The following is a 14,965-nucleotide window of genomic DNA, read 5'->3' as shown; positions in this document are numbered from 1 at the left end:
ATTGTATTCAAATCTTAACTGCTTCTCAGTGTTTGGGTTTTTTTCCCCAAAAAAAATTATTGTAAAAATGTTCAGACGCAAAATAGTATAATAAACACTTCATCATGTACTCCCCTTGTAGATTTAGTTAGCATTTTTCTATATTTACATGTTTGTCTTAAGTATGTATGTATGTATGTATTTATTTATTTATTTTAGAGATAGAGAAAACGTGTGCACAAGCAGGAGAGGGGCAGAAGGCGAGGGAGAGAATCTCAAGCCGACTCCACGCTGAGGGCCAAGCCCCACTCAGGGCTCAGTCTCACAACCCTAAGGCCATGACCTGAGCCAAAACCAAGAGTCAGATGCTTAAGCCTCTGAGCCACCCAGGTGCCCCAACACACTTTCCCTTTTAACATCTGAACTATTTGAAAGTTGTAAACATCATGACACTTCTAAAAACTTCAGTATGCCTTTCCTTCATTAATAAGACCATTTTCCTACATCTCTATGGTGCTATTATATACCTAAGAATATTAAAAGTAGTTTCTTAATGATATCTGTTATTTAGTCTTTTTCAGATTTATCCAGCTATTCCAAAATGTCTTCTGTAACTTTTTTCAAATCAGGTTCCGATCACAGTTCACGTTTTGTCTCGTTTGTTGTAGACTACTAGTTCTCAACTGGGAAGTCTTGCCTTCTAGTGGGTAATTGGCCATGTCTAAAGCCACTTTAATTTTTCCTTTATCCTTTGTATATTTTCTATAAATAAGTTCAGATTTGAAGTTAAACTAGATTCAGTTAAACATTCTGGATAAGAATACTGTGTCTTTGTTTTTTATACTTCATATTGCAGTGCATCAAGAGCTTGAATCTGGCTATTTCATTCAAGTAATGAGTGTTAGATACCTACAATGTAATTTTTCCTTAGTAATTAGCAGTATACATGGTGATTCTCTGACAGCTTGTATTGTATGTCCTGTTACCCATGATGTTTTAGTATATCTATTGCTGATCCTTTCCCTAATCAATTATGGGGTTGTAAACAATGATTGTTTTATTTTATTTATTTATTTTTAAAGATTTTATTTATTTATTCATGAGAGGCACACACACACACACACAGAGAGAGAGAGAGAGAGAGGCGCACAGACACAGGCAGAGGGAGAAGCAGGCTCCATGTAGGGAGCCCGACATGAGACTCGATCCCAGGTCTCCAGGATCACACCTGGGCTGAAAGCAGTGCTAAATCGCTGAGCCACCCGGGCTGCCCAAGAATGATTGTTTTAGGGATCCCTGGGTGGCGCAGCGGTTTGGCGCCTGCCTTTGGCCCAGGGCGCAATCCTGGAGACCCGGGATCGAATCCCACATCGGGCTCCCGGTGCATGGAGCCTGCTTCTCCCTCTGCCTGTGTCTCTGCCTCTCTCTCTCTCTCTCTGTGACTATCATAAATTTAAAAAAAAAAAAAAAGAATGATTGTTTTAAACATGTCATTCTTCATCACTGGCATTCTTCAGTAAGAAAGAGCCTTTCTTTTCCATACCCCCCTTTTAGAAGTATTAAGATTCGTGAATTTTTATTTATTCAATACATTAAAGTCAATTCTAGTCATTATTTTTTATGCTCCAAAATTGATGGAGCAGTTGTCTCCTTCATACTGTCGCCTTTGTGTCTTTGAGGTGATCTCATTAGTTAATGAGCACTTGTTCTCTCAGCCCAACCACATGTCCCAGGCTTGCTTTTAATTTTTCCAACCCTCTTCATAAAACTAGCCATTTCTCCAAATGCCCTAGGAGCTTTTAGTCAGATGTGGTATTTAGAACTAAAATCTGGAACTAGCTATGCTTATTACTGCTGGGTTGTCATTATTTCTAAGCCCTTTTAGTCAACAGAACTGTAAAAGACTTTTTAAATTATGAGTTCATATTGATGTGTACAATTCAAAATTAACCTAAGGTTTTTGGTTTATTTGATACATTTTTCATTCTTATTAAAAATTTCAGTTCCTGGGGCACCTGGGTGGCTCAGTGGGTTAAGCATTTACCTTTGGCTCAGGTCATGATCTCAGAGTCTTGGGATGGAGCCCACATCAGGCTCCCTCCTCAACAGAGAGTCTGCTTCTCCTCCCTCTTCCTTCTCCTCCTCATGCTCTTTCTCAAATAAATACTTTTTTTTTTTTTAAATTTTTTTTTAATTTTTTTTATTTATTTATGATAGTCACACACACAGAGAGAGAGAGAGAGAGAGAGGCAGAGACACAGGCAGAGGGAGAAGCAGGCTCCATGCACCAGGAGCCCGACGTGGGATTCGATCCTGGGTCTCCAGGATCGCGCCCTGGGCCAAAGGCAGGCGCCAAACCGCTGCGCCACTCAGGGATCCCTCAAATAAATACTTTTTTAAAAGTTCAGTTCCTATTGATTTTAATAGCTTTTTATTTGCTTTATCCCACAGTAAATATCCAGTGTTATAGAATTATAGTAATTAGTATTCTACATGAATTCTTAGTACTTTAACCTGCTAAGTGAAGTTAAAGATATTTTTTTGTAGTTTGTTTTTTGTTCCTTAAAACTTACCCCACTAGGGCAGCCCTGGTGGCCCAGCAGTTTAGTGCCACCTTCAGCCCAGGGCATAATCCTGGAGACCTGGGATGGAGTCCCACATCAGGCTCACTGCATGGAGCCTGCTTCTCCCTCTGCCTGTCTCTCTCTCTCTCTCTCTCTCTCTCTCTGACTATCATAAATAAATAAATAAATAAAATTTAAAAAAAATCAACTCATCTAGCTTCAAAGTTTTTTAAGAATTATTTTCAGGAAGCCTGGGTGGCCCAGCAGTTTAGCGCTGCCTTCAGCCCGGGGCATGATCCTGGAGACCTGGGATCGAGTCCCACGTCGGGCTCTCTGCATGGAGCCTGCTTCTCCCTCTGCCTGTGTCTCTCTCTCTCTCTCTCTCTCTCTCTCTCTCTCTCTGTGTGTCTCTCGTGAGTGAATAAATAAAATTTTTTTAAAAATTATTTTCATTGGAAACATGTTAAATGTAGATATTCACTTGGAAAGAATTAACATCTTTATAATGTTAATGTCCAAGTACAAGAGTTATCTTAATCTTGTTAAAGTCTTGTCTACTTGTGGGACTTTTAGGAGTTTAAAAAATATATCCTAATAATAGGTGTTGCATTCCACGTATTGTATATTTTCTGTTACTGTTATACATGGGATCTTTTCTATTATATCTTCTAGCTGGATATTTTATGTATATAAGGCTTACATTTTATATCTTCTTTTTTTTTTAAGATTTTATTTATTCATGAGAGATACAGAGAGAGGCAGAGGGAGAAGCAGGCTCCATGCAGGGAGCCGACGTGGGACTTGATCCCAGGATCAGGCCCTGGACTGAAGGCACCAAACTGCTCAGCCACCCAGGCTGCCCTTATATTTTATGTCTTATTACCATATTGATTTTTATGCAATTTGAGGACTGATTTTCTTGTATTTTCAGTCACACTATCATATCATCTGCAATTAGAGATGGTTTTACTTCTTCCTTTCTGGTTCTTAACACTTCTGATTGTTTTGTTCTGTCTGATTATGCTGGCTAACACTTTCAAAACAAGGTTAAATAGTTGGGAGGATGGGCATCCTTGACTTGTATGTACTTCTATCCCTTGAACTACCCATAAATTAATAGAAGTAAAGGTTCTTGCATTGCAAAGAATGTAATTCAAGATAAAACCATTCCCCCAACTCAGTAGAATGAACCATCTGAAAATTTCATATATTTCTTAGAAGGTACAGTGGGCTCCTGTTACGTGACAATATTCTTAGTTCCAATTGTAATTTCAGCCTTCCAAGCAAAGTTGGGGCTTACTTTCTGTGCATTTGTGGGGTTTAACTGTATGTTTCTGTAACTTTTTTTTTAATATGGAATGCTTCGTGAATTTGCATGTCATCCCTTTGTGAGGGCCATGCTAATCTCTGTATCGATCCAACTTTAGTAAGTATGCTGCCAAAGTGAGCACATTTGTGTAACATTTTATTTTTTTATTTTTATTTTTTTTAAGATTTTATTTATTCATAGAGACACAGCTAGAGAGAGAGAGGCAGAGACACAGGCAGAGGGAGAAGCAGGCACCATGCAGGGAGCCCGATGTGGGACTCGATCCCGGGTCTCCAGGATCACGCCCTGGGCTGCAGGCGGCGCTAAACTGCTGCGCCACCCGGGCTGCCCCATTTGTGTAACATTTTATTTTTTTTTTAATTTTTTATTTATTTATGATAGGCACACAGTGAGAGAGAGAGAGGCAGAGACACAGGCAGAGGGGAGAAGCAGGCTCCACGCACCGAGAGCCCGACGTGGGACTCGATCCTGGGTCTCCAGGATCGCGCCCTGGGCCAAAGGCAGGCGCTAAACCGCTGCGCCACCCAGGGATCCCTTGTGTAACATTTTAAAAGAGACTCGCCCATTAAGAAAAGTCCTTGGCATGGCCAACAAGCACATGAGAAAATGCTCTGCATCACTTGCCATCAGGGAAATACAAATCAAAACCACAATGAGATACCACCTCACACCAGTGGGAATGGGGAAAATTAACAAGGCAGGAAACCACAAATGTTGGAGAGGATGCGGAGAAAAGGGAACCCTCTTACACTGTTGGTGGGAATGTGAACTAGTGCAGCCACTCTGGAAAACTGTGTGGAGGTTCCTCAAAGAGTTAAAAATAGATCTGCCATACGACCCAGCAGTTGCACTGCTGGGGATTTACCCCAAAGATACAGATGGAGTGAAACACCAGGACACCTGCACCCCGATGTGTATAGCAGCAATGTCCACGATAGCCAAACTGTGGAAGGAGCCTCGGTGTCCATCGAAAGATGAATGGATAAAAAAGATGTGGTTTATGCATACAATGGAATATTACTCAGCCATTAGAATCGACAAATACCCGCCATTTGCTTAAATGTGGATGGAACTGGAGGGTATTAATGCTGAGTGAAATAAGTCAGTCGGAGAAGGACAAACATTATATGGTCTCATTCATTTGGGGAATATAAATAATAGTGAAAGGGAATGAAGGAGAAAGGAGAAAAAATAAGTGGGAAATATCAGAAAGGGAGACAGAACACGAGAGACTCCTACCTCTGGGAAACGAACTAGGGGTAGTGGAAGGGGAGGAGAGTGGGGGGTGGGGGTGATTGGGTGTCGGGCACTGAGGTGGGCACTTGACGGGATGAGCACTGGGTGTTACTCTGTATGTTGGCAAATTGAACACCAATAAAAAATAAATTTATTAAAAGAAAAAGAAAAGTCCTTGGACATACTATGTTGTAGGTTGGCTTTCCTCTTGCCTATTGGTATGTTCAGGCCATTGGTAAGTGGATTTATACTTTAAAAAAACAGGGCCAGGGCAGCCCCTGTAGCGCAGCGGTTTGGCGCCGCCTGCAGACTGGGGTGTGATCCTGGAGACTCAGGATCGAGTCCCACATCGGGCTCCCTGCACGGAGCCTGCTTCTCCCTCTGCCCGTGTCTCTGCCTCTCTCACTCTGTGTCTATGAATAAATAAATAAAATCTTAAAAAAAAAAAAAAACAGGGCCAGGAGACCATATGTTTGTTTATCCGCCCCCCCCAATAAAACTAGTTCAGACAACATTAGAAATTATATATATGCCTTTAAAATTATGTTTTTACTTTTTATAAGATAGCATTAAAATGGTGTATTTACTTACTTAGATATGCATACATAGGATGTTTGGTGCCTAATCTGTTAACAGGTGTTGAGGACTTACAAGTTGAAACTGACAAACTAGAAAACTGCATTACCTCTTCCCTTATTACAGGATTTCTCTTTAGTAAGCATGATCTCTCCAAAGAAATTAATTAGGTGGTAGATGAGATAGGTTGGGGATCTGGTACTGCTCAATTAGCTTTTCCTTTGTCCAATCGGAGACATTCCATTGGTCCTAACAAAGCCTATGAAAGATCAATGCTGCTAGAAAAACAACACATGCTTTATTTTGAATGACGCTTATAATTGATTTGGTATGTAAAGAAAACCACATTTCTCAACCTTGGTTAGACATGGAGTGCTATGATGCAGAGAGAACTCTGGACTTTGAATCTAGTCATCTGGGTTCTAGTTTTGGCTCTTTTTGATCTTGAGCAAGTCATTTATCCTTGTTAGGTCTTCCTTACCTTCCCGTCAAATAATAAAGTTGGCTGGTACTATCTAATATCTCTTCCACATCTAAATTCTCAGATATTAGAGAAGTTATGGGAAATGGTTTTGACTGTTGGTATGTTGGTACTGTTAGTTTAAGCATTTATCTCCCTATCTTTATTTTGATAGTTGCTTTAGGTAAAGGGAATATATGTAGTATGTGTGTGTTTGTTAGTGCATTCTAAATTTACATGAGAATAAAATATGAGTATCGTTTTAGGCCAGCACCATCTGTTACGGAAGAGTTCTGTGGGATCTATTCTTAATTCTTGGGAGTGACAAAAATTTCCCTTTCGTTTTCATGATCTTCAGACTCTAATCAATCTAATTATAGGGACATTATACCAATCCTATTCCTTGTTACTTTCAAGCTTTCAGAATTCTTTGAAACAACATTTTGTCCTTTGATGGTGAGCTCTTTAAATATTCAGTCTTTTCCCTTAGGATGTTGTGTTAGCGAAATGGAATGCTCTGTTTTTTAATCTGTTAAAGCTATTAGTACATGAGTCATATCATGATATTTATATGCTATGGCTTCTCCTTTATTCATTTGAAGAGTCCCAATATTATTACTATTTTATGCATTCATTCATTCATTTATGTGTTTATGTATGCATTCATCCATTCATGAGACATGCACACACACACACACACACACAGAGGCAGAGACAAAGGCAGAGGGAGAAGCAGGCTCCATGCAGGGAGCTCCACGTGGGACTCGATCCTGAGACTCCGGGATCACGCCCTGGGCCAAAGGGGAAGCGCTAAACCGCTGGGCCACCTGGGCGCCCTGAAGAGTCTCTAATACACTCTTTAATAAAAGCAAGGAACCAAAAGAAGGAAAATAACTATAAACATACTTTATTTTAGAGATCATTGTTTTTTGTTTTGTTTTGTTTTTAAAGATTTTACTTATTCATGAGAGACACAGAGAGAGGGCAGAGATGTAGGCAGAGGTAGAAGCAGGCTCCATGCAGGGAGCATGATGTGGGACTCAATCCCAGGACAGTGGGATCACACCCTGAGCCACCCAATTGCTCTGAGATCATTGTTTTTTATCAATAGAATGCCAAAGTGAATTTTTTTGCCAAATGCATTCAATTGTCGAGTAAAAGTAAATACTTAAGATAATAGATCCCGAAAAGTAAACTGCATGTTAGATCCATCTATTTATCAGAGTGGGAAGAAGTGCTGACCAGTTATAAGGAAAGATAATATGAGTAGATGAATGTGATTAAGAGGCTTCTGAGAAGGTGAGTTTTTGGCAAAGTTTTAGAAAATAACTGGCTTGGGGAGCCTGGGTGGCTCAGTGGTTGAGCATCTGCCTTCGGCTCAGGGCGTGATCCTGGAGTCCCAGGATCTCCTGCATGTAGCCTGCTTCTCCTCCCGCTGCCTGTGTGTCTTGCCTCTCGCTCTGTCTCTCATGAATAAATGAATAAAATCTTTTAATAAAAAAGAAAGTAACTGGATTGATGGGGAAAAGAAGGGTATTTTCTGAATAAAATAATTAGGTTTCTTTATTAATCTTTTATTATATGTTAAACCATGGAATTAAAAAACAATGTGGTGGGCTTCCTGCATGGGGCTGCCTTCTCCTTCTGCCTGTGTCTCTGCCTCTCTCTCTCTCTCTCTCTATCTCTCTACCTATCTCTGTCTCTCATGCATAAATAAATAAAATATTTTTAAAGAGATAAATAAAAAATAAAAAACAATGTGGTTGGTTGCCTGCAGTTTAAAGATTTAAAACAGAAATTTGGGGAATAAGAACTGTTTCCTGTTTAAATCTGTTGTTAGAGCATAATACTATACTTAGTCCCAGATATATGAATGGTACTGAGCATCTGTCTTGGTGTCAGGAGTCAGATGATGTATGAGAGATAAACCTGAAAGTATCAGAGCATGAGATATAATCTAATTGAATATACATAGTTTACTTAGTTTTCTTCATAATTGAGAATGACTGACTTGGTGCAAAAAAAAAAAAACATAGCTTCTTCGCTGCTAGGTTGATTTCTATGTCTAGGTATTTTCAGAAATTCAAGTTTGTGATGTCAGCTAAAATCGAAGCGCAACATTTGGTGACCAATTTCTAGAAAATATACTCATAAATGCACAGGATGTGCATGACAATCATAGAACAGTTCTTTTTAAAACTGAGGAAGGCACTTTGTTAAATTCTTAGAATGTCAAGTTCTATTCAGAAGTTATGAGAAAAGACTTAGCCTGTATATTTTTGAAAAACATGTCAAGGCTTTTGATTTCATATATATAGTATTCCCAAATTTATTTTTACTTAGCAAACACATATTTGCAGTTTTATTATATACCAATCCTTTTTTGGTGCTTTACAAATATTAAATCCCTATAAAACCCTAAATGTTTTCACAAGAACATAGTTTAAATGCTTTTGCTAAATATCCATTTTTCCCCAGTTCATTTAACAAAGATAAGTTAGGCAATAAATTGCATTTAGTTTAAAATGAAGCTTTTTATTTTATTTGTATATTTATTTAAGTAGGCTCCATGCTCAGTGTGGAGCCCAGTGCAGGGCTTGAACTCAGAACCCTGAGATCAAGACCTGAGCTGAGATCAAGAGACAGACACTTAACCAACTGAGCCACCCAGACACCCCTTAATGAAGCTTTTAGGGATGCTGGGTGGCTCAGCGGTTAGGTGTCTGCCTTCAGCCCAGAGTGTGATCCTGGAGTCCCAGGATTGAGTCCCACATCGGGCTCCCTGGATTGAGCCTGCTTCTATCTCTGTATCTTTCATGAATAAATAAAATCTTAAAAAAAAAAAAAAAGAAACTTTAACTTCATATTTTGTAATGAAAATTCTGCCCTGCTCAGCAGTTTCACTAAAATAGTTTATGTTGTAAAGACATAAGTATTTTAATAATAGACATTCTTTATTACATGTTTGTGATACAGAGAAAAGTAGAGACCAAGACAGAGAAAAGGAAGCTTATTTGATGCTACAAGTATTTATTTTGTCTTTCTTACTCTTACATAAAGTAATTACTTTGGAACTTTACAGCATATAGATTTGAAACGGATTTGGAGTGATTAAGTATAATGTGTCATTTGTCCTCTTTTGGGGACTTTGTTCTCACGCCTTCATTAGGTAAGGAGAGGTAAAATAAAGCTACCTCATATTCATTAAGGAAGAGAGCTTGCTTTTTCCAAAGTATTTTCTACCTTAACTTTTTTTTTTAAGATTTTATGCATTTATATGAGAGAGACAATGAGCAGGGGGAGGGGCAAAAGGAGAGGGAGAAGCAGACTCCCCCACTGAATGCATAGCCTGACATAGGGCTTGATCCCAGAATCCCAGATCATCACCTGAGTCAAAGTCAGACACTTAACCCAGTGAGCTACCCAGGCCCCAGGCACCCCTGTTTTTTACCTTTAAAATTAGATTGTTTTTCTGGTGGATCCCTCTGAGAAACCTCTTTCGGTTTCTTAGGTTTAAGTACTGAGATTGTTGAGGTTTTGTTGTTTTTGCTTTTTGACAGAATTTTTTTTTTTTTTTTTTACAATGACAGTGTTGTAACAGATTTTTTTTTTTCTCTGGTACATTTAATATATGGGAGGCTAAACAGTTCTCTGGAACTATTCGGAAAGACCCGAAACTTTATTCAAATTGGTGTCTTATTTGAATATTGAATAGATAACTTTGACTAATGTATAATCATTTGAATATTGAATACTTAATTCAAATAGGTATTTACCTATTGTATCCTGTCTTCTACTCTCTATTCAGTAAACTGAGTGTTGTCCCTAAACTATTACTTACTTATCTAAAGGTTAATGTAGCAGAAAATAAATTTGCCTTTCATTTTATCTTGTTGGTAGAATCACTAGGGGATTGTGATTACCTGATGTATTCTGAACACCTTTTAGAGAATAATGCTCTGTATACATTTATTTGTTATTTGGAAAATGCAGGGGAAAATCGTTAGTATAAATTGTGTTTCTCATGTTTGAATTAAACCTGATACACACATCTATACTGTTACCCTGAATGTTCGGTAAATACTTCTTAAAGGGGATACTTGGGTTGTCTTTCCAGCCCTGCTACTACATAGACTGTTTTCCTACTTTACTTTCTTTTTTTTTTTTTAATTTTTATTTATTTATGATAGTCACAGAGAGAGAGAGAGGCAGAGACACAGGCAGAGGGAGAAGCAGGCTCCATGCACCGGAAGCCCGATGTGGGATTCGATCCTGGGTCTCCAGGATTGCGCCCTGGGCCAAAGGCAGGTGCCAAACCGCTGCGCCACCCAGGGATCCCCTCCTACTTTACTTTCCATACCTTTTTAGAACTCAACTGGTTGGCTTTTTTTTTTTTTTAAAGATTTTATTTATTCATGATAGAGAGAGGCAGAGACACAGGCAGAGGGAGAAGCAGGCTCCACGCAGAGAGCCCGACGTGGGACCCGATCCCTGGTCTCCAGGATCGTGTCCTGGGCCAAAGGCAGGCGCCAAACTGCTGCACCACCCAGGGATCCCCCAACTGGTTGGCATTTTATTAGGATGGATAAGCTACAGGGCCAAAAATTACAGGGAGTCAAACACTGAATGTTTTAAGAGAAAAATAGCTGACAGTGGCATGGCCTGCTGTCTTTTTTTCCTTGAGATAAAATAGCCAGATTATGTGGAAAAAGCATGGTTTAATCCAAGCATCAAACCAAACACACTTTGTTGCATTAGTTCTGTAATCAGGAACATATCCTGGTGTACAGTATAGAGATTGCCCAAGGACTGGTGTAATTTTATTTGTTATGAATAGCCCAAATTTCATTTGGCTATAGGCCAGTAAGGGAGTGGTTAATTTCGTAGCTTCTTTAGAACCATTTTGAGAGTAATTTCTTTTAAATTAGTATTCTTTCTGCAATTAAATATAGAACAGTGAATTTTGATGCATACCCTCTCCTTCCTACCACTCTGTCATTTACTTCCCACCTACTCTTACCCTAGATTCCATCAAGCCTCAATTTTCTTTTTCTTTTTACTTATTTTTCCGTCTGTCAAACTATTTCTTATCTATGGCACTGCGTAAGATTAAGAATGGCTCTCTGTATTGGTATGAGATTGGTGATCATAAGCCAGGTAAGTATCTAGGTAAAAGAAGCTACAACAGACTTGTTCTAGCATTATTAATTACTATGTAACATTCCCTAAGGAGCTATGCTGCCTTTTACAGCAAAAGAGGAGTAGACTCTTGCTCTCTTTTTTCTTCTCTAGGTTTGAAACTAGAGTGGGGTAATGTAGTTCTGCTAGTTGGAGTCCTCCTGTGGTCCGGGAACAGGATCACCTGTTCAATCCTATTTTCTCCAAAAAGTGAAGCGCTGATTTCTAACCATCTCTCTCATCCTTTCCAAATTAGCTCGTATATGGGTTTCAAAGAGAGGCATTTACAGTTCCTTGACTGAAGTCCAGAGTGGAGTGCTCCTGTGGTCAGGTTTCCTCATGGAACTAGTGGTTTTGACTGTTCCTTTGGACACCACAAAGCAGTCTTTCCCCTCCTAAGAATTTCTCAGGTCCTACTTTTTTGGCGTTCACATGTCCAGAGTCCTGAGATTCAAGCTAATTTGCAACTTGATTTTTCCTAGTATCTTACCTCTTTTATGGCATCCTTTGACTTTTTAAAATCTTGCCATTATTGTCTGATGAAACACTTATTGCTGTTTTTCTAAGTAATTTTTAAAACCATCCTTTGGAGAAGGCATACTGAGTTGAAGAGAGTTCTTAACTTGTCACTGGACATTTTGGATAGAGCCATCTAATGTCTCCATTTGCTCTTGTAATTCTAAAATGGGAAATTTCAGAATGCAAGAATTAATTAGTAGGCAAACTTCTAGCTATAATTTTGATGAATGAATCAAAGAGGAATGAACAGATAACTTTTTTTTTTTTTTAAGATTTATTTACTCATGAGAGACACACAGAGAGAGAAGCAGAGACACAGGCAGAGGGAAAAGCAGGCTCCCAGTGGGGAGCCCAGTGTGGAATCAAGTCCCGGGCTCACGCCCTGAGCTGAAGGCAGATGCTCAACCACTAAGCCACCCAGGCTTCCCATGACCAGATAACTTTTAATACATCAGTTATAAGTTTTGGTTTTGACGACAGCTTTTTTTCTTTCTTCTCAGTCGCTTTAGGTCGTAACCAGCCTTTGAAAAAGGAGAAACCCAAATGGAAAAGTGATTATCCCATGACAGATGGACAACTACGCAGCAAGAGGGACGAATTTTGGGATACTGCACCAGCTTTTGAAGGCCGTAAAGAGATTTGGGATGCCTTGAAGGCTGCAGCACATGCTTTTGAGAGCAATGATCATGAACTGGCACAAGCAATCATTGATGGTGCAAACATAACATTACCACATGGTAGGTTTGGTGGTCCTCAAGGACACAAGAAACCTAATGAGCTCCATTCTAATAGCAAGAAACCAAATGGAAAATATTTGTTTATTTTTCTTGCTGTGCATTTTCTTTTTCTTTTTGCAAAGAACATTTCTCTTTGTTTCTTTGTGTGTCTTTCAGCTTGAGAAAGATTTACATTGTGCGTTTATTTTATTTATTTGTTTATTTTTTTACTTGTTTATTTATTTTAAAGTTTTTATTTATTTATTCATGAGAATACACGGAGAAGAGAGAGAGAGAGAGAGGCAGAGACACAGGCAGAGGGAGAAGCAGGCTCCATGCAGGGAGCCCGATGTGGGACTCGATCCCGGGTCTCCAGGATCATGCCCTGGACTGAAGGTGGCGCACGGAGCCCCCCAGCCTGCCCTATTTATTTATTTTTTTAAGTAAGCACTGCACCCAGTGTGAGGCTTGAACTCATGACCCCAAGATCAAGAGTTGCATGCTCCACCAACTGAGCCAGCCAGGTGCCCCAGTATATTCTGTTTTTAAAACCGTTTTAATCTCGGGGATCCCTGGGTGGCGCAGCGGATTGGTGCCTGCCTTTGGCCCGGGGCACGATCCTGGAGACCCGGGATCGAATCCCACATCGGGCTCCCGATGCATGGAGCCTGCTTCTCCCTCTGCCTATGTCTCTGCCTCTCTCCCTCTCTCTGTGACTATCATAAATAAATAAAAAAAAAAAAAAAAAAAAAAACGTTTTAATCTCAAGAAAGAGAACAGTTGATAACTGCCAGCTTTCCAGCTTCCATACTCAGAAACTTCCTAGTTCTTCATCATGAGGCCTCCACCACCTGTCCTTTTTTTTTTTTAATTTTTTTTTATTTATTTATGATAGTCACACAGAGAGAGAGAGAGAGAGAGAGAGAGAGAGAGAGAGGCAGAGACACAGGCAGAGGGAGAAGCAGGCCCCATGCACCGGGAGCCCGACGTGGGATTCGATCCCAGGTCTCCAGGATTGTGCCCTGGGCCAAAGGCAGGCGCCAAGCCACTGCGCCACCCAGGGATCCCTCCACCACCTGTCCTAATGTAGAGGTTCTACTTCATTTCCTATGAGCACTAGAGAAGTCTCAAATTTAGATTTCAGAAACCGTGGAGACTCAGTGGATGCTCCTTTAGTCATTATACTTTCTCATCAAGCCTATTTTTAGTGTAATGAGCAAACCTAAACTTAGAAGTCACATGTTCTTAAGGACAGTTTTCTATGATTGCAGCCCTGAGCATTATTAAGAATCTCTCTCTCTTTTCTTAGGAATGGGACTCTAAGGACTACCATTAGCTTTGAGTATTTCCAGGGACACATATCTGCTGGACCCATGCACATCCCTCTTGTTTGGTCTCCTTGATTAGGGACATTTCAAAAATTTTTCATGGTATACTGAGATTAAAGTGTTAATTTCATATTACAACCTTAGCTCTTCTGATAACTGTTACTTATAAATTTTTCTCTTTAGTTTTTCAAATTAATATTTTTTCAAGTTGTCTCTTTAACCCCCCTATATAATCACCTGCATTCCTTTGCAGTTTTCTATTCCTTTATACCTTCATTGTTTCTATTTCAGTATCTCTATTGGTCTTCATTTTCAGAACACTGCTTTTCACTGTTTAACCATCTGCTTTATGTCCTTTCCTTTTATTTTTTTTAAGTTTTATTTATTTTAAGTAACTCCACAGCCAACATGTGGCTCAAACTCACGACCCAGAGATCAAGAATCGCATGTTTGTTCCAACTGAGCCAGCCAGACTCCCCTGACACCTTTTCAAATAATATTTAACTTAGTATCCTTCCCAGTTTTCAAAATCTCTGTTAATTTTCTGAATTAACTATGCTTCCGAAAAACTTTTAAAAATACATACTCCATAGCTGTTCTATTCTTTATTATGAAAGCTTATTAGTGTAGGCTTGGGTTAATAGCATTTATTTAGCATATTTAGCATTTAGTATATAGATGACCTTCTGCACAGGTGTAAAAATGATCCCTCCTACATTTGAAAAAATGTGTAGTTGAATGTCATTTCAGTATGACTCTTTAGTCCTGATTTTCATGGATAGTCTCTGAATTCTTTGCCTCTTGTATGATTGGGGGTGGACATCATCTTGCTCCATTACCTCTTTTAGTTCTATGTTTTGTCTTCAAATACTACCTTTATATAATATAAAGACCCTTCCTTTACAATTATTTTTACCATCCTTCTCTTTTTAATGCTTATATCACATATTTTTAAAGCAGTATTTATTTGTGTTTGTACAGGTTTGCAAGGTGGGAGTAGGGATGGAGAGTGGGAAAGAATTATTCATCTGTGATTGTCTTAATTTGGAATCCTAAGATTCAGAACCTTAGAACTTTGA

The 14,965-nt window shown here is 39.2% G+C and overlaps 1 protein-coding gene and 1 non-coding gene across 2 annotated transcripts in view; one reads left to right on the top strand and one right to left on the bottom strand.

Moving 5' to 3' along the window:
• Positions 1-14,965, top strand: part of UBTD2 (ubiquitin domain containing 2) — a 69,875-nt gene that overhangs the window by 38,601 nt on the left and 16,309 nt on the right. The window contains exon 2 of the mRNA XM_055325207.1: positions 12,343-12,579. Coding sequence (XP_055181182.1) covers positions 12,343-12,579 — 237 coding nt within the window. The remainder of the gene's footprint in view (positions 1-12,342; positions 12,580-14,965) is intronic.
• On the bottom strand, positions 3,891-3,994 carry LOC129510006 (U6 spliceosomal RNA). The gene has a single exon (XR_008664467.1). It is a non-coding gene; the product is annotated as a U6 spliceosomal RNA (small nuclear RNA).

The sequence above is a fragment of the Nyctereutes procyonoides genome, unplaced genomic scaffold (genome assembly GCF_905146905.1).
Source record: "Nyctereutes procyonoides isolate TBG_1078 unplaced genomic scaffold, NYPRO_anot_genome, whole genome shotgun sequence".
Taxonomy (NCBI): domain Eukaryota; kingdom Metazoa; phylum Chordata; class Mammalia; order Carnivora; family Canidae; genus Nyctereutes; species Nyctereutes procyonoides.
The sequence above is the reverse complement of the archived record's forward strand: the minus strand, read 5'-3'. Positions and strand labels throughout refer to the sequence as shown.